The 24991-nt window shown below is 60.0% G+C and overlaps 2 protein-coding genes across 5 annotated transcripts; both read right to left on the minus strand.

Annotated features, from left to right (window-relative positions):
* Positions 1–1276: 1276 nt before the first annotated feature.
* MRPS23 (mitochondrial ribosomal protein S23) lies at positions 1277–4094 on the minus strand. Of its 2 annotated transcripts, none has more exons than XM_065036689.1 (5): positions 3915–4094; positions 3664–3831; positions 2718–2795; positions 2482–2605; positions 1277–2207 (listed from the first exon to the last, which is right to left on the minus strand). In XM_065036689.1, the coding sequence occupies exons 1-5, from the start codon at positions 3956–3958 to the stop codon at positions 2049–2051; spliced, it is 573 nt and encodes a 190-aa protein (XP_064892761.1). In that variant the 5' UTR covers positions 3959–4094; the 3' UTR covers positions 1277–2048. The 2 variants fall into 2 exon arrangements, with proteins under 2 accessions (XP_064892761.1, XP_064892762.1); XM_065036690.1 differs by having other exon boundaries at positions 1773–2150.
* Positions 4095–5613: 1519 nt separating this feature from the next.
* On the minus strand, positions 5614–23770 carry CUEDC1 (CUE domain containing 1). 3 transcript variants are annotated; one of them, XM_065036665.1, is made up of 11 exons: positions 23654–23770; positions 14294–14740; positions 13867–13994; positions 12946–13090; positions 11431–11614; positions 10884–10967; positions 10005–10094; positions 9302–9395; positions 9068–9126; positions 8678–8748; positions 5614–8487 (listed from the first exon to the last, which is right to left on the minus strand). In XM_065036665.1, the coding sequence occupies exons 2-10, from the start codon at positions 14582–14584 to the stop codon at positions 8681–8683; spliced, it is 1143 nt and encodes a 380-aa protein (XP_064892737.1). In that variant the 5' UTR covers positions 14585–14740; positions 23654–23770; the 3' UTR covers positions 5614–8487; positions 8678–8680. The 3 variants fall into 3 exon arrangements, with proteins under 3 accessions (XP_064892737.1, XP_064892736.1, XP_064892735.1); XM_065036664.1 differs by lacking the exon at positions 23654–23770 and adding an exon at positions 21925–22058; XM_065036663.1 differs by lacking the exon at positions 23654–23770 and having other exon boundaries at positions 8648–8748.
* Positions 23771–24991: the final 1221 nt, after the last annotated feature.

Raw genomic sequence — 24991 nt, forward strand, 5'->3', positions numbered from 1 at the left:
CGTTCCTCACCAGGTTCGCCGTTCCTCACCAGGTTCGCCGTCCCCCACCAGCTCTAACAAACCCCCAGCACAGAAAACCTAACTAACTTCCAGAAATCATCTCCCGACTTACACCAGGCGCGCACCCCCAGCCTCCTCCAGCACCCCTTCCTCCGCACTCCCAGCTCTTCCGGCTGACTTGCCCACGTACCTGCTCCAGGTGAGCAGCACCTGTCCGGAGCACACGGCTCAGCTCCGTCCTCCCGTCCCACAGCCAGGCCACACAAATCCCAGCTCCTGCGCACCTTCCAAGGGCAGTTTGGTTGCTGGGCGCACCAGGTTTGGGCTGCACACAGAGGCAAGGGGCACTAAACCTCCTCACCTGTGCTCATTAGCACTAATGGGAAGCAGCTGGACAGTCACCATCATCACTGGGGTAAAAAACAACTCAGGTGTCTCATATTCCCACCCCCAGGCCACAGGTGCCCATGGGGTGAACCTGGCTGCTCCCTGCCTGGGGAGCTGCCCCTGTGGCTTTTTCCAGCACAGAATAAAGGAGAAAATGAATTCCAACTTCCTTCTGCTCTAGTCTGTGTTCTGAGTTTAATGCTATTGCTCAATATGCTTTGTGTGACTAAAGGAAGACACAGCCAAGCTCAGTGAAAATGCAAGAATGAGGCTTGTGACAGAGGAAAAATGCCTCACAGTAATTTGTGAGTGAGAAACCTCTCATGTGTCAGTGCGTTTGACTTCAGAGCACTGCTGCATCTTTTAAAGTACCTCCCGATTTCTGGCAACGCTCCAAATTTTCCCCTCTGTGCTGCACTGTGGACAGGCGGCTTGCAGCTCTCTGTAGTGAAATCCTGCACCCCTCTCGAGTTACAGAGCAGAACTAGGAATAAAGTTTGACCTTTGAGAATAACCAAGTACTCCTACTGTAATTACACTGACCAGGAAGGGGATCAAGCCACACAAACCCAAACCAGCGGCATTTTTAAGTGCTCTTTACAGCCATACACCACAGACTGGTAAGAGAGGTTTTCGCATCACACACCACAGCAGCAGCACAGGATTGTGTCATGGAGAATGAGCCTGGAAGGCAGGTACAAAACAAAAAAGAGATTCCACCCTTGTCCCTGGGGAGAAGAGCCAGAGGCTGGTTTGACGTGACTTACACCTGGTGGTGCTGGTAGTTTGTTTTTTTAAAAAGAAAAAAATCACAAAGAGAAAACACACCAAAAAAATACAAACAAAAAATAATAAGAGCAGAAAAAAAAAGTAGTAAAACCCCACAAACAACAGTTTAAATCTTTAATACAATGAAGGTAGGCCCTGGGGGTTGCAGACACAGGAAGAATGAAACTCCATCCGGCTGTGACTCCTGGTGAGATTGTTATTTTCTCACATTGCCCGAGTCCCTGTGTCTATTCCCGCAGCAGCTCTGGGCTCTCACTCCAGCAAAGCTGTAACATCGTGTCTTTCACACTTCTGAGGTGAGCGACTTCACTAAGGAGTCACTAACACCAGCAAAAGTCCCATTATCTGGTACTGTTACCTTCTGAATTTAAGCAAATGATGGACTAGGAAGAGCACGTTGTTGCGTTTCTATAAATAGCAACTCTTCTCCATCAGCTATAAAAAGCTGACCCTTCGGGCGGCTGTTCGGACACGTCAGGCCAGCAGCAGCTGCCATTTCCACGGCAGGACTGTCACAGGGCCTGCACCGCCGCGCACGAGAAGCTGAGACACCTTTACTGCTGGAAACAAGGCGCCTGAAGAAAAGGAACTTCCCATTTTTAAAGAAAACGTTTAATTTTCCACTTTTATACTTGTATTTTGCAAGCCACCATTTGAGATCACGGTCTTGAACCTCAAAAAAATGTATTATCTCCAATTTTACCCACAGGGAGGTGGCAGAACCCGCGCCCCGCACACCACGACGAAGGCACCAGAGCCGGGGAACTGAGGCGTGTTCCGCCAAAACAAGCGTCTCACAACCCCGGGCTGCGGAGGCAGAAGCGGCGGCTCCTGCAGTGACAGTCGGGGTGTCGCGGGGAACCCCAGGGCTGTCAGGAGGGAAAGGGATCTTCCTTCTGCGCTTCTGCCGACTCTGGCACCTGCTCCTCCCGACCTTTCTTCTTCTCCTGTATCTCTTCCAGCACAGTTTGGAGCTGCAGGTGTAACGCAGAATCCCTGGTTTCAACCTTGTGATGATCCTGTTGTGCTACCTGCAGTCACAGGCAGACAGTCACCAAAAACAGGGGCAGAGAAAGCTTCTGTTGAGGTGTGACTGAAGGGAGCAATGGACAGCAACAGCCCCAGTTTGTACGTCCAAAAAAAGCTGGTAGAAAAGTTCTAATTCATGCTTAGATTATTTTTAAGGTACAATACAATGTTAAGGTATCACCAGTGCAAGGAATTTCAATTCAAAATGAGACTGCTGACTTCAAGCTACAAGATAAAATCCACTGACCAAGTAACCTGTGAATACTTAATACTTACTTTATCTGTTCCTCTTCTCTGCAGAATTATCCCACTGGCTAAAAGGGCTTTTCCTGTTTCTTCAAACAATTTTTCCTCTTCAATTTTTCCTCCTTCCTTCAGTTCATTGTATTTTTCAACAAACCTGGATTTCAATATTGTAGCTTTTTACTCCCACAAATAACATTTTGGTTCACTGACTTAAATATTTCTGAGACTTGTCCATTTATCCTTCTATAATCATAAATAAATCTCACCTTTGGCAAGTAGATTTATAGTTTGACTGTGACAGGTCGAAAGGTCTTGGGCCATTGCCATAAATTCTGTAAAATTTCCTATTCAAAAAAAATAAGAACAGTTTCATGTTTCAAGACATCAAAGAGGGATATGTCTTGGATAAATAAACAACATCAGAGGCAGCTAAAGCATTCACCCAACAGCTAATGGAAATAGAAGTAGTTATGTTACACAGAGATCATAAAATCACAGAATCATTTTGGTTGGAAAAGCCCCTCAAGATCATCAAGTCCAACCATAACCCACCCCAGCACTGCCCCACATCCTGAGAACCTCATGTCCGTCTGTCCAACCCTCCAGGGCTGGTGACTCCAGCACTGCCCTGGGCAGCCTGTTCCAATGCCCCACAGCCCTTTGGGACAGAAATTGTTCCCCAGATCCAACCTCAACCTCCCCTGGGCAACTTGAGGCCGTTTCCTCTGCTCCTGGCGCTTGTTCCTGGGGAGCAGAGCCCGACCCCCCTGGCTCCAAGCTCCTTTCAGGCAGTTCAGAGATCAGAAGGTCTCCCCTCAGCTCCTGTTCTCCAGCTGAACCCCCAGGTCCCTCAGTCTCCATCACACTCGTGCTCCAGCCCCGGTCCCTTCTCCCAACTCGCTCCAGCACCTCAGTGTCTATATCCCTTCCAGACATTTTTACTTGTTTTAATACGATGCGGGTAACGCTCCCCGCGCCCGGTGAGCCGGAGCAGCGCTGTGACTGTGCACGGAGCGCTCCAGCGAGCCCAGCCGGTCCGCGCAGCTCCCGGGAGCCCCCCCTCCCCTTCCCCGCTGCAGACGGGCCTTTCGCACCGCACACGCGGGGCAGCACGCGGTAAAACCCGCGCGATTCCGTTTCTGTGCGATGTGAACAGGAGCGGCCGCGGTGGCTCCGCGGGGACGGGACACGGGGGACACGGGGGACACTCACGCTCGCACTTCGTCCTCCGGGTAGAAGACGGGCGGGACGACATCCTGCACCTTGCCGTAGCGCGGCCGCGGCACCCGGTACACGGGCTCCCTCAGCGGGGGGAACGCGGCGTAGACGTCGAACCACAGCGGCTTCTCGATCACCCCGATGCGGAGCAGGTTGCGGGTCCTGCCGGGGAGAGGAGCGGCGGGGGGAGCTCAGGGGACGCCCGCCCTGCCGCCCGCCCCCCCGGGCCCCGCCCGCCCCCGCACCGGCTGAACACGCTCCCGATCTTCTGCAGCCGGTTCCCCGCCATGGCGCGCGGGCGGCCAGGCCTCCCCTAGCAACGCCGCCCCCTAGCAACGGGCTGCCCTTTAACCCGGCAGCGGAAACGCTCTCCCCGCTCAGAGCCGCGAGGGCACGCAGCCAATAGCCGAAAGAGGGCGGCGCCCAGGCAGCGCCGGCCGATGGCCGAGCAGCGGCTCAGCCGGATCGGTTTAAAGGGCCAGCGCCGGACTGCGCCGCGGCCGCGCCGGGCGGGCCGGGAGGTGGCAGCACGCGGTGCCGGGCTGGGTTTTCACTGTGATTTATTACGCGCAGCAGCTCCGCCCGGCTGCTCGCCCCGTGTCGCTGCCCGGCCCCGCAGCGCCTTCCAGCGCAGCACAGAGCGGTGCCGGGGAAATGCATAAACGCCTCCTCCTTCCACCCTTCTGTCCTTCCGTCCTGCCCTCCCTCCGTCCTTCCCGCGGCGCGGGGCAGGAGGGCGGCACGTTTCCACCCCAGCATTCCCCATCGGGCCGCGGAGCTCGCTCCTGGGCTTTTCTCAGCTGTTGTTTTGCCTAAAACCCAGTTTTGAAATGGACACTCTTGCCCGTGCGGAGCAGCAGGAGCCCGGAGGGACGTGCGGGGCGGCTGCGGGCCGCAGCGAGTTCTGCACCGCCGCGGGCTCCCCAGCCAGCGTCCTGGGTGCCTCCAGCGTCCTGATGCTTTTGACGCTTAAGGCTGTGGGGTTTTCCAGCACCTTCTCTCCCAGGGAAGGCTCCCGAGCCGCCCGAGGTGCTGGGGAGCTCTGGTCCTGCCAGCGACCAAGAGCAGGGGCTGCCCCGGGGTGTTTCTCACAGCCCAGCCAAGTCCAAACCCCACTTGTCCCCAGAACGAAGGGCTGGAGACCCAGGGGTTTGGCACCGGCTGGGGACACAAGGGGCCAGCTCCCTAAGCGTGGTTTGCCGGGCGCCTGCCCGTCCCTGCAGAGATGCTCCTGCGCCCTGGCTGCTTTTTGAGCCTCCGAGGAGCTTCTCAGCACAAGTTCTGCTCCTGCAGCCTCTTGCAGGGATGAGGAAGGAAAGCCAGGGCCAGAGCAGGCGGTTCCCTTGGGGGCGACGCGGGGACGCGATTCCACCAGTACCGTCCTGCTCCACATTCTTCATATCACAGACCCAGCGATCTCAGAGCAGCACGAGAACGCGCAGGGCCGGAGATGAACAACACATTTCAGAAATAATTCATCCCAATAACGTATTTCCATTCCACCCGGAGACGATGCAAAGGAGCCAAACAGCCTGTTTGGCGGAGTCGCTGTGATGAAATGGTTCAAGGAAGCCTCACACGCCCTGTCCCCAGCAGGCTCATTCGGGACGGGGCGGGTTAACCGCAGCGTTTTTCCCTTTCCTCTCTGTCCTGAACAGTTCCCACATGCGGAGCCGACCACGGATGCACCAGGAGCTTCCCCGGGGATGGTGACATCGAGAAAACCATCGGATGCGAATTCAGCGCCGTCCCGAGCAGGAGGCACCGGAGGCACTGGAGGCACCGGAGGCACCGGAGGCACCGGAGGCACCGGGCCAGGGCGGCTGTTGGGCGGCTGCAGCACGAGGGACAGTGGGCACAAAGGAAGAAGCGTTTCCCTCCCCGCCCTGATTTATTTCTTTTTCCCTGGGCTGTAAATAAGTGGCAGCAAAATGCACCAGAGCGTTAAGAGTACAACGGGACTTTATTATGTGAATTACTATTAAAGATCTTTAAGAAAAATATCACTTACGGAAATAAATTCTAAAATAGCAACACTTACAAACGTCACGGATTTGTTTTGTTGTGTTCTTTTTCAACCATTTTGTATAGAATGATACAAACGTCACTGAGAATTGTACATTTTAATGTAAGAAATGCATTTTGGCTTCCAAGCCGGTTTTAGTGGCCTTTCTACTCATTAGACCTGATTTTTTTTTTCCTTAAATGACATAAAAACAATCACTCTTCATCCTCCATTAAAACGACGCTTTGTGCCTCCGAGATAATTTGCAATGGCTACAGAGCGACCTCATTCAGCGTGGCTTTGCCCAGCCCAGGGTATTTTGGGGCAAGTTGTTCGATGGCATTAGCAAATCCGCCCCCGAGCCCGCGGCTCGCGGCTGCGGTGCCGCTTTTGGCACAGGACCCTCCGTGGCTGGCGCGTGTGGCCACCACCAAACGACGGCTCAGCTCCAAAGACGACGCGGCGGTGACGTGAGCTGACGTGCACAGAGCGGGACCAGTGGCATTGCCGGGGGTTCCAGCAGGACTGACCAGGGATGTGATGCGAAACGTGGCTTTGCCCAGCGCCGCAGAGCTCAGCGCCATCCCCGCAGCCGCGGCTCGGCACAGCAAACCCCCCAGGGAAGGTGCCGCCTGGCACAAGTGCTTCACCCGGCACCGGCGCAGCCCCGGTGACACCCTCCCAGCTGGGAGCAGAATTTCCCTCCCCAGCCCTGTCGGTGCTTCCCGCACTCATGGAAGCGCCACTGGAAGTGAAGCCCTTGGTAGCTCCGAGGCGCTGGAACACTGACAAGCTAATCCGCTTCCAAGCTTGATTTTCTTCCAAATATGCAGAGAGCCGCTCCGGGCTGGGAGGGAATAACGGCAGCTTCCTACAGACCCCGAGCCAGCGGATGGATCCCCGCTCCACCGGCTGGGGACCAACCTCCTGCCCAGGGAATAAAGGACATTCTGTCCCCAGGCCCAGCTTCACGCTCAGCCCCTGCGCCCACAGCCACGCTGGCACCCGAGCCCGCGAGGACACACGCCGCTGCTGGTGACCGTCACCACCGCGGTGCCGAGCAGCCGGTGCAAAGCGCACGGTGCCTCTTTGAACTTCAACGTGAAGTTCTTCAGCTCAAGGGACAATGCTCCCCAATCCTTCCTTCCAATAGGAGCAGACACCAAAGCTGGGACTAGCTCCATGGGGTGGATCTTCTGGGCTTGGACTTTGGGAACCCAAATCTCGCTGGGGTCCTGGGGGGCTCCCAGCCCAGCACATCCTTTGGCCGAGCCCCGGTGCTGCCAGCAGCGCTTTGTTTGTGCTAACGAGACACCACCCAGCCCCTGCACCCCAGAGACCTCCGAGCAGCCCCAGTCCTGACCGGGGACCAAGGTCCCCACCGATCCCCATGAGGGGGTGATGGTCATGGAGATCAACAGGTGCCGCGGCTGTGCTGCCGGTGGGGATGGAAATCTTGGCTTCAAAGGCGTGTGGGCTGCAGGAGGGTTTAAAAAGGAGCCGGTCGGGAGGCAGCACCTGCCATGTGGGCTTTTGTTAGCAAACCCCGCCGAGAGGCAGGGAAAACAGTTGCGTGCGTGTTTGATGGCTGCGGCTCCTGCGTCTGCCGCCTTCGCAGCTCCACGCTTGCAACATTTGTGCTGGTTCGCAGGAGCCAGAAAGAGAAACAGGCGCGTCTGTAGCCACCTCCCGCATTTCGCAGTAAACAGATTATGTCGATAAAGGAGAAGAAAATGTGCTGGCGGGAGCGATTTCTGACTTTACACTCATCACTCATTACTTACGCAGGGAAGGGATTTGTTTACGTAATTATTTTTAGCCTGACAGCATCTCCAAAAGCTGTAGTGGTTCAAGCGCTGCCCGCAGCCCCCGCAGCACGGGGACGGGTGCTGTCCCCGCCACGGGACCCCGCGCCGAACCCGGCAGCGCCCGCGAGCCCTTGTGTGAACTCCCCGTGCCGAAAATCCTCCAGCAGCCTCAGGTGCAAACCCCCAGCCCAGGCTTTGCAGCTCACCCACGGCGCCCAGCCGGCATCCCGGCACACCGCACCCGGCGGACGCGTCCTGCTTCGGCAGCGAGGGTCAACCGAGGCGAGATCCAGCCATGGTGCTGCCCCGCCGTCCGTCCGTCCGTCCGTCCCGCCCCGCGGTGAGCCACGCCGCGGCCCACCCAGCGTCCGGACTTCAAGGCAGTTTTAGCAATGCCGAAGGCAAAGGTTTAATTCAAGGTGAAACGCCTAAGAAAAGAAGGCCTTTCCTTTTATAAACAATTTATATTATTTGACTATTACCTGATCTGAATCTCTGCTCGTTACTCCTAGCAGTAGTAGACAAGGCTGTTAGGTTCTTTCTCACGTGTTTTGTTGTTCGTTTTGTTTCTCCTGTGTGCAGAGTAACATGACATCAGGTCGCTACAGAGATATGTTCAGGAGTGCTCCGGCCGAGCAGATCCCACGTGTGAACGCATCCTCGTTAGTACAACTGATTTTCGTTCCTCTGCGACGCCGCTCGGGAGCAGGCGGCCGCTGCTCCAGGCCGAGCTCCACCGCTCCCAGCAGCTCCAGCAGCTGCCCGCTGCTTTCTTCCTTTTTTATTTTCCTTTTTGGCTGATTTGCTAGATAGAAGTTGTTCTCAAACTGCTGTTAAGAAAACATTGTGCCTCACTTCAATACTTGTACTTCAGAGGAGTACTGCAGCGGAGGGGAGACAGCCAAAAGTCTGGGTTGTTTGTTGGGTAAGACTTTTTCCTTTTTCAGCCCTCTTCTGATGAAGCCTTGTGCATGTTCTGTGCCAGCCACAAACCCAGCACTGGATCTGCAGGGGAGGAGAACGGCTCAGCCCCAGCCGCACCGTGGCCCCAGCACCCGCTGTCGGGGTCTGTCCCCACCCGGACACACTCTGCACCTGACCCAGAGCACGCAGCTCCCTCCTCCGGCACAGACAGACGGACGGACGGAGCCGTTCGCATGCTCACCGGGATTGTTCGTCCCCGGGTGCCTCTCACCGTTTACTGCCCCTCCTTCGGCGTCTCCTCCTCCTCCCGCAGCTGCTGCCTCCGCGCTTGGAAATCTTCATCTGCAAGGCAGAGGCGAGCGGGGGCTGTGGCCACTTCCATGCTGGGACACCGGCCACCCTGTCGTGGTCCCAGCCCCGTGAGGTGGCCCAGTGGGGAGGACACCCCTGGGACTGCCCGGAAGAGATCCCTGTCTCCAGTGACCCCGGCAAAGCGCAGGCTTCCAGAAGAGCCATGCGGGACCGGGGACGAGCCCCTTGCGGGGGTGGCCGTGCCCCCGGCAGCCCAGCCCAGCGGGACGATGGTGCGGGGCAGGATGGGGCCGGCACCGCTGGACCCCAGGGAACCGTGCTGAGCACAGCACCACAAGGTGTTTCTTACCACACGAATGTCCTTCGACGTCATCGAGAAGATTTGCCGTGGAAGCCGCCGTCCCCAGCCTGTGCCCTCCGCTAAGGAAACCAGTTGTGGGGCTGGGACGTGGCCGCGGTGCCACCACTGCCCTCCCCAGCCCACAGCCCAGCCATGAGAGGCTCCGGCCAGCCTCGAGGAGTCCTGGGGAGCACTGAGGACAGCTCCCGCTCCCCCCACAGCTCCCCAGCCCTGTTAGGATACACCTGGTGCTTCAACAGGTGTTTTCTTTTCGATTTTCTCATCTTTGTCTTCTCGGAGAAGGCTCTGGCGAGTTCAAACAGCTTCTTGCGTGTGGCTGGAAGGAAGCAGCAGCCAGGTGAGGGTCTCACCCCAAAACTCTCCCCAAAGCTGCCCTGGGTGATGGGGAGGGGACAGCCAGGGCCAGCGGTGTGACAGCCCCCGGCACCCCGATTCCCCATGGCAGCACCCCACGTTTGCCTGGCACACTGGGGCTGTGCGAGGCTGCCAGGCTGGGAGAGCCGGGTCCTGCCCCCGGCAGGGACACGCTGGTCCCTGATGTTTTTACCCTTTCCCTGGGGTTCTCATGCCCTTCCCTTCACAACTGACCCCCATCCAGCCCGTGTCTCAGCTGGCTGCAGCCCAGCTTAGGCTGCACAAAGACCTGGCTCTGTTTTGTGGTGGAAGAATCGGGCTGTGACTTGAAAGGATTGGAAAAGGGAGAATTCCAGCAAACCCTCTGCTTGCTTTTCTAGGATTCATACAAACTGCTCAGAAATCCCTCTGTTCCCCAACACCACTTGCATCCTCGGCTCACGCCACAACCCACATGTTCACCAGGGACAGACGGACAGCGCAGAGCTGGGGCAGCAAGACCCCGGTCTCCGTCTCCCGGCCCTAGCTGCCTCCAGCCCTCGCGGGTGTCCCGACCTGCAAATTAACTCACATTTTCCCATGTGTTTCAATTTGTCTCGGAATAAGGCATCGTCAGACACAGCACCGCCGGCCTCGCTGGTCACGGATGGGGCTGCGTCACCTGGAAGGCAAACATCTGGTCACCAGGAGTGCGTGCGAGGGGAGGCCGGAGACAAATCATCTCCATGACCCAATTCCAGCCCTGCCAGGAGCTGAGCTGAGCTGAGCTGAGCTGGGGTGACAGCGCTGTGCTGGGATGGGGCTCTGCCAGGACAGGGCTCTGCCAGGATGGGGCTCTGCCAATTACCCCAGGCACTAATTGGGTGTTAGATCATGCCCATGCTCAGCACCCAGGATGGCAGGACCACTGATTAGAAGTTCAGGCAGCCCATCTACTTGGCCAAATGGACCAGAGACCCCAAGAGCCAGGTCCTGGTGTCCCCCCGCCTTGGCCCATGCCCTGTCCCCGGTTCTGGGTGCCCCGAAGCGCCATGTGCCCACCCAGAGCCCCACCAGCTGTCCCAGGACGTCGACAGACACCAGCTCTAATTCTGAGTGTGGCAGCTGCTCCGCTCCCCGAGGTTAATCAGGATTTACCGGGAACAGTCATTATGTCTCCCAGGCACAATCCTCCGCTACAGCCAGGACAAGGCGGGGATTTGTCTCCCCTGGGAGCTGGATCCGTCTCCTGCCCACAGGGATGGACGGACGCAGGACATGGGAGCAGCTCCTCATGGGGAGGGCAGCGGCACCCGCCCCCAAACCCATCCCCACCACCCCCAACTCCTCTCCTGCACCGGGGGGCAGCAGGGAGGGATCAGCCAGTGTCCTCCCCCTGCAGCCAGGTCAGAGGGCTGGGGACACCGGAGCTGCTCAGAGGCGATGCTCAACCTGCATCTTTGACAGTTACCTGATATTACAGAGGAGAAACCAAAGTCATTGCTCACGGCAACACTGATCGACTTGGATTTTTTTGACTCATATTTCAATCGATCTGAAAAACAAAAAGCCCAACTGGATCAGACCACGGAGGCAGCTCCCACGGCTCCGCTCCCTTCTCCTTGCACAGCCCCACGGCCGCGGAGGGACAGGCTGACCCAAGGCAGGGACACGAGCCTTCCTGGCGTCCCCCGCAGCTCGGCAGCCACAGGAACAGCCTGACCCAGCCCAGCACCGGCCAGGCTGCGCTCAGAGGACATTTCCCAGGCTCCTCGCTCTGGATTTTGCTGTGCTTTGCCACAGCCAGCACAGAGGCGGGCAGGGGAGCAGAGCTTCGTGGCAGGCGGCTGAGCACCCGGAGCAGGAGCAGCCTGGGTGGACCACTGGGTTGGACCACCCGCCACCAGCCTGGCACGAGCCACCATGGCACAGGCAGGGTAACGCTGCCGATGGCCAGCATCATTGGGGAGGCACGCACCCAAAACGCGGAGACAGATGTTTCTGAAGGCGCTTCTCACCTCTCTCCAGGGCGAGGAGGAAATCCCGGTTCCTCTGGAGCTCCTTCATGAACTCCTCGTTCTGCAGGAACAGTGCGATGCGCTCATCCTCCAGGTACTGCTTCCAGCGCCGCTCCTGCTCCAGCGAGCCCTGGCCCCGCGGGGCCGGTCCCTGCGGCTCAGGCTGCCGGTGCCCACGGGAGCCCTGGCAGGAGGAGAACATGGCAGCGCTGGGTCGGTGGCCTCGGTGCCTGTGCCGTAGCGTGCAGGAGGGTCCCTGCAGCGGCGCCTCAGCCTGAGCTTGGCCTTCTGTTCCTCTGTTATCCCACCGCACCCCCAGCCCCGACAGCCACCAGCTGCTGCTCCCCAGTGGGGTCCCCACTACACCCAGCGCACCGTCCCCTCCCCGGCTGGTGCTGCTGCAATGGGGACAAAGGGGGACGGGGCAGTGACACCTCTGCCCAGTGGGAAGGGGGACAGACAAGAGGCAGGAGGGAAAGACACTGCACATGGGAATGGGGATCTCTCGGTCCCGGCTCAGCGTGGCACAGGGAGGAACCGGTGCCTCCAGAAATGCTCCTTGGCAGAGACTTTTTACCTTAAAACAGTGGGGTTGAGCCAAGACAGAAACTGGTGTGGAGGTGAGAAAAAAAGTCTGAAAAGCAGAGGCTGCGATTTCCCGCTGACAAACGTCCCCGCGCGCGGCAGCTCGCGCTCTCCCCAGCCCCGGTGCGGCCGCGTCGGGGGAGCAGCAGAGCCGCGCCACAGCCGCAACCTCATCCTCGCCCACAACACTCAGCTGATTTGTGGCTGCTCTCACAGAGCCATAAAAAGCAAAAGCACACAATTATCGGGGAAAGAAAAGGGCAGCTGCTCCTCTCCTTCCCCTGAGCCCAGATGAATTGGCACGTTCCTACTCCCAGAAAGGCAATATAACCCGCAAAGCTCAACTTCCAGGGCAATCATTCAGGAAAACGTGGCGGGCTGCCTCTGGAGCCAAGACAGGAGCGAGGAGCCGATGCAGGGGGGCTCTGGCCCCCTTTGCAGGGTGGCTCCGGTGTCACCAAAGGGGCTGAGGGCTGCTCGGTCCCCTCAGGGTGCTGCCTGTCCCCAGGCCTTGTGGCCACAAAACCGCCACAAAGCAGAGCGGGACTCTGGTTTCCCAGGGGCAAACCCTCTGGTTTGCACTAGATTTTCCCTGGCAGCGCTGCCCCTCCCAGGTCCAGCTGCTTCTCACCAGGGCAGCAGGTTAGATTCTCAAATAATTTAAAATATCAGGTGCAAGCAGTATTTCTGGCACTAACAGCTGGTCTAACAGCAGGAAAGTGTCAAAGCCTCGCTGGAAATTTCCCCTTTCACGCCTTGCTCGCTCCAGTCTCACCTTGAACAGCACGAAGCGCTCCAAAACTTTCAGTTTAGCCCGCGCCAGGTACCCAGGAGCTGTCAGGGCACCGATGCTGCACGCTCAGGGTGGCTGAGGACGGGGATGGTGCTCAGTGCACCGCGGAGCCGGGAGGAGCGGCGAGCGAGCCTCACCTGCGCGCCGGCTGTCTGCTGGGGCAGGATGCGGAGAAAGTCCTCGGGGAGGTTGCCCAGGAGCGGGGGGTTCCAGTTCCTGTAGCGCCCGGGTGCCGCGGTGCTGCCAGGTGCCGCGGTGCTGCCGGGCTCCGGCACGTCCGTCCTGCGGGGAAAGCACAGAGAGAACCTTTGGGGAGGGAGAAACCCCCCACGTGTGCTGCATGGCGGCCCCTGCCCAGCTCTGCCGGCCCTCCTGGGAACCAGAAACCACCGCACGCCCCCAGACCCTCAGCGGCAGCTCTGGGAGCGAGAGGCTTTCCCAGCCAGCTGGAAGCCTCGGGGAGCTGCTTTCCAAGCCTGCCCACAACCGCACGGGCTGGATTTCCCTCCTCCTCCCCGTTTTGCTCGAACTCGCAGAAAACAGCCCTGTGGGAGCCTGAGCGCCACAGGGTTCTGCTTAGGAAGCTGAGGAACGTCTCTCACCAGATGTCACACAAGCCGGCAGCGCCTTCGTCCGAGGCGGCTGGCCCAGAGCAGCCAGGGCACCCGCACATGCCCAAGCCCACACTGTTGCTGCCAGGGGACAGCCAGGGACCCCGGGGGCTCAGCGACACCAGCTAAACCACCCTGCAGTCTCTGGTACAAGAGCCACAACGCGCAGGGCCTGGGCGGCAGCACCTGGTGTTTTTGAGTGGAGCCGAGCGCCGCCCTCCCCGGGGAGCTGATTTTTGCCGTTCCACGCGCTGCCATGGCGGCTTTCTGGGCCCCTCAGCTGTTTGCTTCTTAGGGCCTCGCAGGGATTTTTTAGCCAGCTGTGAGCTTCATTCATCTCCCTCGGCTTCGTCTCACGCAGCCCTCACGAAGTGACGCCAGATGCCCCGTGCCGGGGCCAGCAAATGTGCAGCCGGACTGCGGGTGCTGGTGCCACGAGGGGCTCACCTGGGCGGGGGGGTGGGCGGCGCCCGGGGGTAGCGGCTGCCGAACTCCTGGCTCTCGTAGGCGGGAGGGGAGTAGACGGGAGGGGGCTCCTCGTCCGAGCTGTCCGGCTCCAGCGTCCGCTCCAGGATCTGCAGGATGAGAGGACGGGGTGAGGATGAGTGGGGGAAACGCTCCGCTCCCCACATGGCAACATAATTCTATGTATCTGTGACCTGCCTGCCCATGGGAAGCAGTGAATGAATTCCTTGTGTTGCTTTCCTTGCATGTGCAGCTTTTCCTTTATGTGTTAAACTGCCTTTATCTCAACCCACAAGTTTTTTCATCTTTACACTTCCGATTCTCTCCCCATCCCACCTTGGGGGAATGAGCGAGTGGCTGCGTGGTGCTCAGTCGCTGGCTGGGGTTAAAGCACGAGCGCCGAGGTTACCTCGGGGGGGATGCTGTCCTCCGAGTCCGAGCTGTCATCGCAGCCGCTGCTGTCCAGGTTCATCTGCAGGAGCTGGTCGATGGTGGCATCCACGGCACCATTGTTGGCCCTCAAGACGCACTCGATGATGTCGTAGTCCATGTTGGGGAACATGGTCTTGAAGTCCTCCATGGCCTGGTTGAACTCCAGCCGGCGGACCTGCCTGGCGGGGCGGCTGTTGTTGAGCTCCTGCGCGGAGGAGCCGCCGCGCGAGCTGCCATTGCTGCTGCTCCGGCGGAAGAGGCTCGTCATGGCGCGGCGGCCGCGGCGAGGGGGGCACCCGCCGCCGCTCCTCACGGGGCTCTGCCCCCGCGGCCGGCGGGGAGCATGGGCGGGCGGCGGGGGTCCTGCTCCCCACGGCCGGCGGCTCCGCGCGTCAGCCCCCGGCGCGCTGCAGCATCCTCCCACCTGCCGGGAGAGGGGACAGAGTCACCCGCAGGACACAGCACCCAAGACACCGTGAGATCCCCCGTCTCAACAGGGATTCGATTTAATTCAACCCATCCAACCGCATCCCCGCGGGACCGCCCCATCCCCGCGGCGGGGCCGGAGCTCGGATGTGCTGTGCCAGGTGCTGTACGAACAAAATGCCAGGTAAGAAAAATGGCATCACGTCCACCACCGAGAGCTCCACGGGCTTAACATTTCCAGGTTTGACATGTATTAAAAACACAGTAAAAATCTCTCTTTAAAACAAAAAACTGGCGAGAGCTCAGTGTTTCAGAGCAGGGGGCTACGATACTCGGCAGCACGGCAAGTCGACCCTTGGGAAAAGCCACCAAATCCAAGATTAACATTCACTTTAAAACCATAAACAGATTATATGGCTACTGCTTCTCATCTGGAAATGCAGGGCCAAATTCAGTCCTGGATTAACTCCACCATTGAAACAGAATTACCCCAGGAACACTTTTGATCCGTAATATCATTTTCAAAGGCTTTTTCCTAAGCAGCAGGCAGAGAGTTCAAGATAACTGTCCCTAAAATGGTATTTAATTCAGAAGAACCCGCCAAGCACATTTCTTAGCAAAACAGGGTATAATCAGATTCAAAGCCATTAAGCAGAGCAGTCACCTCTGAAGGTCACCCGGGCTGTCCCCTGTCCGCGGCCAGGCCGGTGTGACAGCCGCGTCCCCAGGGCGCACAGCTCAGAGCCCCAACCCGCTCCGAGGGGCTTCTGGGAGCCAAACCCACCTCCAAACCTGGGAAACTTGCCACAAACCCTGGGCAAAGGGTTATTTTGGCAACGTGGGGTAGCCCCTGGTTGTGTCCCCATGGCGTTCGCTTGCCTGCGGGACAGGACCCACAGAGAAGCATCAGGGGTTCACTGCTCCAGGGGCAATTTCCAAGCAGCTTCGGGAGCCCCCAGCTCGCTCCCCGCTCACAAACAAACTGCGTTTAACAGATGAGCCCCGTGTCCATCCTGCAGCCGCTCTGTCCCGGGTCTGCTCCTGCCCGCCGGAGCCCAGCACGGAGCAGACGCGATTCCGACAGCCCTGCCTGGCTCTACTAATGAGGACAAACAAATGTACAGGAGTCAATTAATAAAGTACGGCTTCTGGGTTCCTCCTCTGCTATCGTGACTCATTCACAGCAAAAAGGCGGCATTGTTCGCACCTCCGGTATTATACTTTAATTGCAATATCGCGTGGCTGGTTTAGTCACATATTAAATTGAGTTATACCACTATCACAGGCTCCGTAAAAGATTTGGCTGGTCCAAGAGGATAGGGAAAGAGCCTGGACATCAAGGGGAAAACAGCTTTACCCGATACACCACAACATGATCCAACGTGAAGATGAAAGCTTCTGCTCAGCAATGCTGTGCTAGCCCACGAACCTCCAACAGCCCCTAAAACCAGGAATGTGCTTGGAAATCCCCAGATCTGTTAAAAATCCTAACATCTCTTACAGTAACAGCCTGTGGCTGGGGGGTCTTTGTCTGCCGGTGCTTGGGTACCTCCCTGAAACGGACCTTTCCCATGGCGGGACAGCCCGCGGGGCCGCTGGGGCCGGGGCTGCGCAGGAGGAGCCGCCTGTGGCGTCAGGGCCGAGCAGCTGGATCATCCCAGGGCTGCTGGAACCGGGAACATCGTGCTGGAAACAACAGTTGCTCATCTCCGCAAGGAACGCGGCCCGAACGGGGAACAGCTGTAAAAGCAGCGGGACTGATCGCTCGCAGCCCTCGCAGCTCGGGGAAGAGCCTTGGCACCGAGTGCAAGCGCAAATATTCCCGTCCCCGGTGTCTGCTGCAGCTCAGACAGCAGATGGGATCGCTCAAAACTCCCGAAACCAGCCCGGCCCCCTTCCCTGCCGTTGCCACGCTGCGTTTGCAGCTCATCCCTGCAAACACAGGGGAGCTGCGGGAGGATCTGGAGGCGGGGGCTGCCCAGCGGCTGGGGGGAACGCTCTCGGAGGAAGTATTGGAACTAGGGACGTTAAACCAGAAAGAAAAGCTTTGGTCAGAGTAGATTTGTCAAGCTCTGCCTGCAGAAAGGCCCTGCAAAGGAACGAGAAATCTGGGAACGCAGCTGCAGGTGTAACTGTAACGGGACTGAAATGACAATGAAAAGTAAATGATCGGGAGCAAAAATTACAGTCGTCTCCACCAGCAAACTGAAAGGCAGAGCACACACTGAGGATGCGCAGGACACGTTCTCAGCCTCCAAAATCCCGCCCCGCACCTTTCCATCTGCCTCAGGGGCTGACCGTGCCCATCTCCGGGCCCCAGCCTGGGAAAACGGCCTGCGAGCAAATCCTGTCTCACAAAAACAAACAGGCACCTGAGGATCCCCTTTAATACTTGTCCTCCCACGTATTAAAATGCCTGGGTTTAAGCCCTTTTCAGCGACAGCACAAAGCAATCAGGGAGGAGAGCAGAAGGAAGCCCCGCCTGAGAGCCTGGCAGCACCCACCTCTCTGCAGAACCAAACTCCCTCCCGGCCGCGGGAGCTGCTCAAAGCCAGAGGAGCAGCCGAGAGGGACCGTGGAGACCCCCGGGCGATTCGGGTCCCGACGCCCGGCATCGGCCGCGCTGCCGCTCGGGCGGCCGGCCCCGCGCTCCCAGACGCACACCGATCACATTCGAGAGAAGCGGCGGCGGCCGTGGCTGCCCCAGGGCACCCAGGGCTGTGCCATCCTCCGAGAGAGATTTATGGGGCCCTTTGTGAGCCGGCCAGATGTCGGCCCTGCACAGCACCCGGCCGGCTCAGACCCAGCCTTCCCAGGAAACCCGGGGGCTGCCCAGCCGCGGGGTCCCGGCACTGCCGGCGCGTCCCCAGCCCCTGCCAACCCCCTGCCCTTCGGCATCGCGCTAATCCCGGCTTTCACACACATTGGCCAGGCCAGAATTACAGCCGCCACCCCCTCCTCTCCAAACTAAGCCTGGATTTAATGAGGTAGCACTAGATCTTAATCAAAAAGTCGCCCGCCTTGCGAGGCCGCCTTGCGCTGGCTTCATTGAAGGTAATTTGATCTTGGTAGGACGACATTCCTAAAATAGTTGAGGGAATTCAAACATGAAATAAGGTTTCCAGGAAGAGATTAAGAAAAAAAATAGGTCAAGCAAGTGTGAGCGATGAGAGTAACCCAGCATCCCTATGTATGGTTTAACTGCGTCTCTGTTCAACTCTGTCCTGCGTCAACATGTAATAAATCAGATGCAAGAGGTTGCCTGAAGCAGAGAGGCCGATATTAGATTATTCCGCAAGGTGGCTGAACGTCGGAGACCTTTTGTGCTCCAGCTTCCACCCCTGACATCAAAACACACCCATCCCGGCTGAAAAATCAGCTTAGGGCTGGTAGGAAACAGCCCCGAGGAGCGAGCGCTGGTGTGGAGACACTGGTGACCACAGCGGGGTCCGGCCCCGGCGCTGCCGCCGTCCTGCGGCACAGCCCTGCGTCCGTCACCCAACCTCGTGCCTCAGTTCACCCACCCAGCTCCAGCCTCACGGGGGGAAGCCCAGGCAACCCCGTGCCCACTTGTGTCCCCCTCGCGCCACATGTCACACGAACTCATCTTTAACCGCTCACCCCATCTTCTCCTGTTGTGCTCCCAGCCGGCACAAAAGCGCTGGGAAGCAGCGGGAGTGAAAGAAAATCAAAATCCCTGCAGGTACAGCGGTGTGCGGCTCCCCCGGGGCCGGACCCGGGGCAAGGTGTGCGAAGGAGTCACCTCGGGGCAATTTGGGGGTTAGATTGGCCAGTGAGCCCCTAACGGGGAGCGAGCGAAGGCAAATCCAGGCCAGGGGCAGCCCAGCTCACCAGCTAATTAGTGCCACTGATTCGCAAATGATAATTTGTCATTTTAGGTCAAGGGTCAAAGAAATTAAAGAATGGAAGGGGAAAAATGGAGAAAGCCCAAGCAGAGGCAGCCCCTTCCCCTCCAGCTCCTTGCAAAGCAGGAACCGACTGGGAATGCACTGGACTGGGCTGGGATTAGACTGGGCTGCCCCAGCCCGCTGGGGCTGAGCGTCTCTGCAGGATCTGGCCCTGGGCATCCCCCAGAGCCAGGCAGGGACAGGCAGGGACAGGCAGGGACAGCACCAACGTGCCACCCAGCCACCAGCATCTCCGGCTGCTGCCCTCCTGCCGTCAGGGTTTAAGGGCTGACACTTCATGTGCAAAGGAAAGAAACCCAACATATTGATTTGCCCGAGGGTCGGTGGAGCAGCGAGACCGCGCGAGTTTCTATGGAAACAAAATTAGTCAAGTAAAACTCTCACTGACACACAGTGAATTATTGACCAGGACGGGCCCCTGGCCATCAGGGTCTGGTACAAGATTTAAAGGTGCTCATTGGGCTGCTGGGGCCCCGTCCCTCGGGGCACCAAACCACAGCCTGCAGGAGGAAAGCCCCGGAGTTTCCACGTCACGGGCATGGGTATTTTGGGTGCAGAAGTGAAGCAGAAGACACAAGTGCCCTCCCAGGCAGGACCCCTCGCTTCTCCCTCCCCCCCAGCCCCGTCCTGCGTGGCACAGCGGCGATGGCGGCACAAAGCTGGTGACGAGGCTCCTGCCCGGCGCCCACACCAGCCGCCCGGCACGGTCCCCCGTCCCTTGGCACGCAGGATGAGCCCACGGCGCCTCTGCGCACCGCGCTCACAAGTGGGGATCTCTGCGAGCCAAGAGGAGGGGAAGAACGGGACTAATTAAGTTGCAAATGAAGCTTTTTTTTTTATGAGCCACTAAGCCATCTGGCTGCTGCGAGCTATCCTGGAAAAGCACTGAGCTGACCATTCGGGCGCTGCCGTACCCTCGTTGTCCCGGGACACGGTGCTGCACCGTAATTGCGCCGGTCTTTTGTCCTCGCTTGCGCTGGGTGACATTGCTCAGCAGAGGAGAACCTGCTTGAAATGCTACACCTCGCCAGGGACAGATATTTAATTAATGCCAGTACGTCAGGCCCCTCCTGCAGGAGCATTTCCAGCCTCAGGAACAGGTTCTGCCATCGCTGGCCCAACAGGGCTCACGGGGGAGAGAAAAGCCCCTAAAAGCCAAAGTGCTGAGGTTGTTCCGCTCCTCCTGCTCCATCCCAGCACATCACAGTTTACATACAGAAATGATACGGGATGCTAAACTGGATTTGAAGCCAGGCCAAGGCTCAGATAAGCTCTCAGTCTCCTTTCAAGCTTTCAATCAGCTTTGAGCCTGACCGTCCCTGTAACCCACCTAGCCGTGTGCCACGCTCCATTTTCTGGACACCATCTGCCTATCTTCCCCCCACTCGAGCTCTGTCTCCTCGCCGAGGACAGCGGCCGTGCTCCGTCGCCGCCGTGCCCGGCTGCGTGTGCCTCCCCGGGGACGCGAGCGAGGGCAGCGATCGACGCGCCGTCAGGGAGAAGGAAGAAACGCCATTGCCAGGAGCCAGAGCTCATTTCCTGGCAATAAAGCAGCGCGGGGCTGAGGGAAAACATCCCGCACCACTTCAGCTGCTGACTGGAAAGGACCAAGGGGCTTCAGCTTGGAAAAAGAAAAGCCATCAGCAAATGCCTGGGTTTAAGCAGTTAAAGCACTAGATTGGGTTCAGGTTGGTGCATAAAGGATCTGCCCTTCCCAACACGTGTTATTGCCGTGGACGATGCCCTCCACATGCCAACCTCAGCTCCGCCGCCCCTGGCTACAGCTCCTCCAGCAGATGGGAAAATCAAGTGTTATTGCTTCCTCCCAGGGGGGAATTCCCCAAATCATCCTCCCCACTCTCCCTTGTCCTCTTCAGCTCCATCGGCCCCACTCCACCCACACACACCCCCCTGGGGACCTGAGGAAGGGCCGGAGTGTCCATGGCTCATAAACACCATCTAGAAATGAAGGCCTGAAGCTTTTGTGCTTCCCGGAGTTATTTGTGGGTGGATTTTATCTCCTTTTCCACCTATTCTCAGTGCACTTTGGCGAGGAGGGTCCTTACAGGTGAGCCGGCAGCCCCCCCTCTGCCAGGCTCCCACGCCGCAGCGGCAGAGCATGCGAGAAACACAGTTATCTCCCCAAAACGAACCCCAGAAGATCCGCCGGCCACGGGGCCACGCCGGAGCCCAGCCCCGCGCAGCCACGGCACGAGGGGACAGCTCTGCAAGGCACTTGGTTTGGGTTTTAAGACGCTTGTTTGTTTGTTTGTCGCTGGGCAACTGAGAGGATGGAAAAAATATCCATGTCATATTGTCGCTTATGAGTCACCACCCAGCACGGGCTGAGATGCCCCATTTCTCCCAGCGCTGAGTGCGGGGAAGGGCCTGAGGCACCCCAAAATGCGATCAGCCCTCCTCTCACTGCCCACCCCAACACCGTCCCCATCCCCGCAGCCAGGGACACCAGCAGCCCAGGGACATCGGTGGCTCAGGGACAACTTTCCAGGCCCTGGAAGGCGGCAATTGGAATTTGTATTCTTATTTGCATTTCCTAATTGCGCCTGTGGGTTTCCTGGGGCAGCGGCTGCCTTTGGTTTCCATGGCAGGTTTTGTGCGGACCCCAAGAACCGAAGGAGGCACAAAAGGGGCCACAATAGACCTGTCACTCAGCCGCATCAAAGGCGACCGGCAGGGTGGGACAGGGGCACCGGGGATGGGGACACCGCAGCCTGTCCCACCGACACCGGGGGGGACATGGGAGCCCCTGAGAAGAGACAGGGATTAGGGGGCAGCCGGCACACGTGTGACACCAGCGGCTTTGCCGGTCACTGCAGGAGCAGCGGTGGGGACACCAACACAGCCCAGCTCTGGTGCTGACCCCAGGGAACCTGCCAACCAGCCAAAAATGGGACCGAGACATGGGAAAACCTGGTCCCTGAGCCACCGCAGCAAGCCCAGTGCCAGCGAGCAGAGACACAGCTCCGGCCACCGTCCCTTCGCTCCCCAGTGACAGCAACGCTGCTGCCCCGGCTGGGCCACAAGAGATGGACCTAGTGCTCTGTACACCTGCGAGGGGTTTTGCGTTATTATTTCAAGCATTTTTCTTATTTTATAGTCCGCAATTATCATCATTAACTCATGCTGCCTAAGAGTTTCCCAGCTCTGACCGCGAGCACCCCACCCCCGCCAGCGCGCACCCCCAGGTTACGGCAGCAGCCCCCTCCCCGCAGGCCCTGCTCCGGGATTTTACCCTCACAGCACGGACACGGACACGGGCACAAGTGACCCTCGGGCTCCTCTCCCAGCCGCTCCCCTCCAAATGCCAGCACCCGCAGCACCCCCCGTTATCTTCCCCCCGCAGAGGCTGTTTGCACAGGCAGATAAGGACCGAGCCCTCGCTATCGCGCCGGACACCCTGCTCACTCCCGCGTGCTCCAGATCCGGTCAGGGGAAGAGCTCAGACACCGGCTCGTTGGGGTTTTTAAATTTGAAGACTCTTTTTTAATAAAACGTTGAAAAAGTCAAAACTTTCCTGGGAACTCTGTGGCTGGGAAGAGGACGGGCACCTTCAACCCATCTTTGAAGGAAACACTTTTGGTAACTGGAGGCTCCGGCACTGGGAAGGGGCTGTGGGCACCCAGGGGTTGGCACAAAAGGATCTGCCGGCATCGGGCACATCCTCACCACGGCAGAGGCAGACACTGCCGGGAAGCAGACGCTGCTGCAGCCCGTGATGTTAGAGACAAGTGAGGAGGAGAGGAGAGAGAAGAGAGGGGCAGGAGAGGGGCAGGAGAGGGGCAGGAGAGGGGCAGGAGAGGGGCAGGAGAGGGGCAGGAGAGGGGCAGGAGAGGGGCAGGAGAGGGGAGCCACGGCTTGCCCAGCAGCCAGACAGCCCTGCCATCGACGCCCCCGTCGCAGCCCCGGAGGCCGGCCCAGGACGGTGGCTTTCCCACGGGGACACCCTTCCCGCTCCGTCCTGCGCGCTCCTTGTCAGCGGCAGCAGGAGGTGTGAGGAGGAGGTGTGAATCTGTTGCTTTTTAAATAATAATAAAAAGGAGCTTTCCAACCCGTCTGGCAGGACGGCACACGGGAGCGTGTCTGTGAACGGTGACTTCCACAGCCGAGGCAGCTCTCAACCCCTTCTCCATCGCCGTTTGCCCGAACCCACGGGGGGCAATGTCGGCGCGGGCCGGGAGCCCCGGGCGAGGAGCAGCCTGGCGGGACGGCGCCCTCCGGGAGCCGGGGCGGGCACCGGGCCGGGGTCCCCGAACTGCCCCGAGCCCGCGCGGTGACCAGCACCTCGGACGCCGGGGCCCTGCTGCGGCCCCTGCCCCACCCGGCAGAGATGTCACCGCTCCACGAACCGGGCGCAGAGGAAGGGGCTGGTGTCCCGCAGCGGGAACCGCCAAACCCAGCCCTGCCCGCGCACCCCGCGCTCCGGGGGCTCCGCTCGGGGACAGAGGGGACACGGGACCCCGGTCCTGCCCCATCGCCGCGTTCTGCCCTCCCGGCCCCAGCCCCGCCGCCCCCGCACCGCCCCCAGGGCTGTCCCCAGGCGGGGCGGCCCCGCGGGACCCTCCCGGTGCTGCAGGGATCCACCGGCAGACACGGCGGGGCCAGGCCGCCGGGCTGCGGCCCCAACCGCCCGGCTCCGGAGGGTGCGCCCGGGCAGCCGCAACAGGCGCGGCCCCGCAGCGGGCACCGGGCCCGGCCACAGCCGCCGAGCGCCCCGGGCCGCTCTGCCCGGGCCCCGCCGGACGCCGAAACGCGGGGCTCGGGGGCGGCCGCCGGCCCCGCCGCACCGCGCAGCCCCGGGCTTGGCCGAGCGCAGCCCCGGGGCCGCCCCCCTCCCCGGCGGGGCCCGCCAGGCTCCGGGCCGCGGCCCGCGCAGGCCGAGAGGCGCCGCCCGCACGGCCCGGCCCGGCCCAGCGCGGCCCGGCCCGGCCCGGCGCACAAAGAGCCCGGCCCGCCCCCCTTACCGGCGGTCGGCGCCGCGCTGCGGGGGCGGCGGCGGCTGGCACCAGTCACGCCGGGAACCATGGAAAGGAGCCGGGAGGGGAGACGTACGTGGCGGGCGGGCGGGGGCGGGGGCGGCCACCGTGCCCGGCAGCTGGGGGCGGCGCGGCGGGGCCGGGGCCGGGCCGGGGGGGGCGCGGGGAGCGGGGCCTAGCGGCGGCCGGGCCGAAATGCAGCGGGGACGGGGGTCGCTCGCGGCCCCCCGGGGCCTGCGTGACCCACCTCCGCGTGCGATCGTGTCCCTCCGCGCCGGGGTGTCCCCCCCGGGCGGAGCGTGGCGGCCCGTCTCGGCCAGGCCGGGGGCGTCGAGGGGCCGGCACCGCCCGGTCCCTTCTGCCCCCGCTGCCACCCCGGGTCTGCCCGGCCCTGGGGGGCTCAGGGCCCCCGACACCCCCGGCTGTGGCTGCGGCGTTGGGCAGCGCTCCCCTGGCAGCCCCAGTGCCCAGCAGCATCCCCAGGGGAGCCGCTTCCAGGGCTGCTTTTCCATCTCCTCCGCACCTCTTGAGCACCCCGGGCTCCTGGATCTCAGCCCACCAGCCCTGAGCACGCTGGCATGAGGAGGAGGACACAACACCCTGCCCCACGGGCTGAGCACCAGAGATGAGCTACAAGAAAGCACCACTTCGACCACAGATAGAAAGCAGCCATCTCTGGTATCCAGCGGCTGACAGCTTGCAGCCACACCACAGAACAGCTCTGCGCGGGAAGCGATCTCCTCTTACAAATTACAGGAGACGCTTTACATTGGGGAAACACTTCCCGTTTTGCGGAGACCAGAGTGAGACCGCAAACAGCAGCGGGTCGGGGCCTCCGCCTCCCTCGCAGCTCTCCAAACCCTTGCGGACACGAGCACCGCGCTCCCGGCACCCGCGGCTCCCGCGGCGGCCAGCGAGACCCGCTCGGAACCGCGTCCGTGGGCGCTGCGCCCCAGGCGCCTTTGGGAGGGCGCAGAGCTCTCGCGGGACGGCTCTCCGTGCAGATGGTGTTCCCCGCTCAGCCGTTCCATCCGTGCCTGGCAGCTAAGCGGTCCTTAGACTGGGTAAAACTCTGCAAGGTTTGGACAAGGAACACAGACATCAGTGAGAGTGAAAACATGAGGCAAACCTTTGGCTTTCCCAGTGTACACGTGCCACGTTTGCTTCCCCAAAGTGAAAGGCTCCTGTGACACGGCGCCTTGCAGCGAGCTTTGACTGCCGTGTCTTTTCCTAATCCAGGCTTGTTTCAGGGAAAACAGGCGGTTTTATCAAATTTCTTTACTGTCCTTTGATATGGGTTTAGCTGCTAATGACGCTAGGAGTAAA

This window comes from Columba livia, chromosome 20 (assembly GCF_036013475.1).
Source record: "Columba livia isolate bColLiv1 breed racing homer chromosome 20, bColLiv1.pat.W.v2, whole genome shotgun sequence".
Classification (NCBI taxonomy): Eukaryota; Metazoa; Chordata; class Aves; order Columbiformes; family Columbidae; genus Columba; species Columba livia.

Coding starts and splice junctions, on each gene's coding strand:
- MRPS23 (XM_065036689.1), bottom strand. CDS start 3,958: ATGGCGGGGAACCGGCTGCAGAAGATCGGGAGCGTGTTCAGCCG. Junction 2,796..3,663: donor CCGGAGGACGAAGTGCGAGC/GTGAGTGTCCCC, acceptor TTTTTTGAATAG/GAAATTTTACAGAATTTATG. Junction 2,208..2,481: donor AGAGAAGAGGAACAGATAAA/GTAAGTATTAAG, acceptor CTGTGACTGCAG/GTAGCACAACAGGATCATCA.
- CUEDC1 (XM_065036665.1), bottom strand. CDS start 14,584: ATGACGAGCCTCTTCCGCCGGAGCAGCAGCAATGGCAGCTCGCGCGGC. Junction 10,095..10,883: donor TTTCTCCTCTGTAATATCAG/GTAACTGTCAAA, acceptor TTTGCCTTCCAG/GTGACGCAGCCCCATCCGTG. Junction 9,127..9,301: donor CACCTGTTGAAGCACCAGGT/GTATCCTAACAG, acceptor CGGAGGGCACAG/GCTGGGGACGGCGGCTTCCA.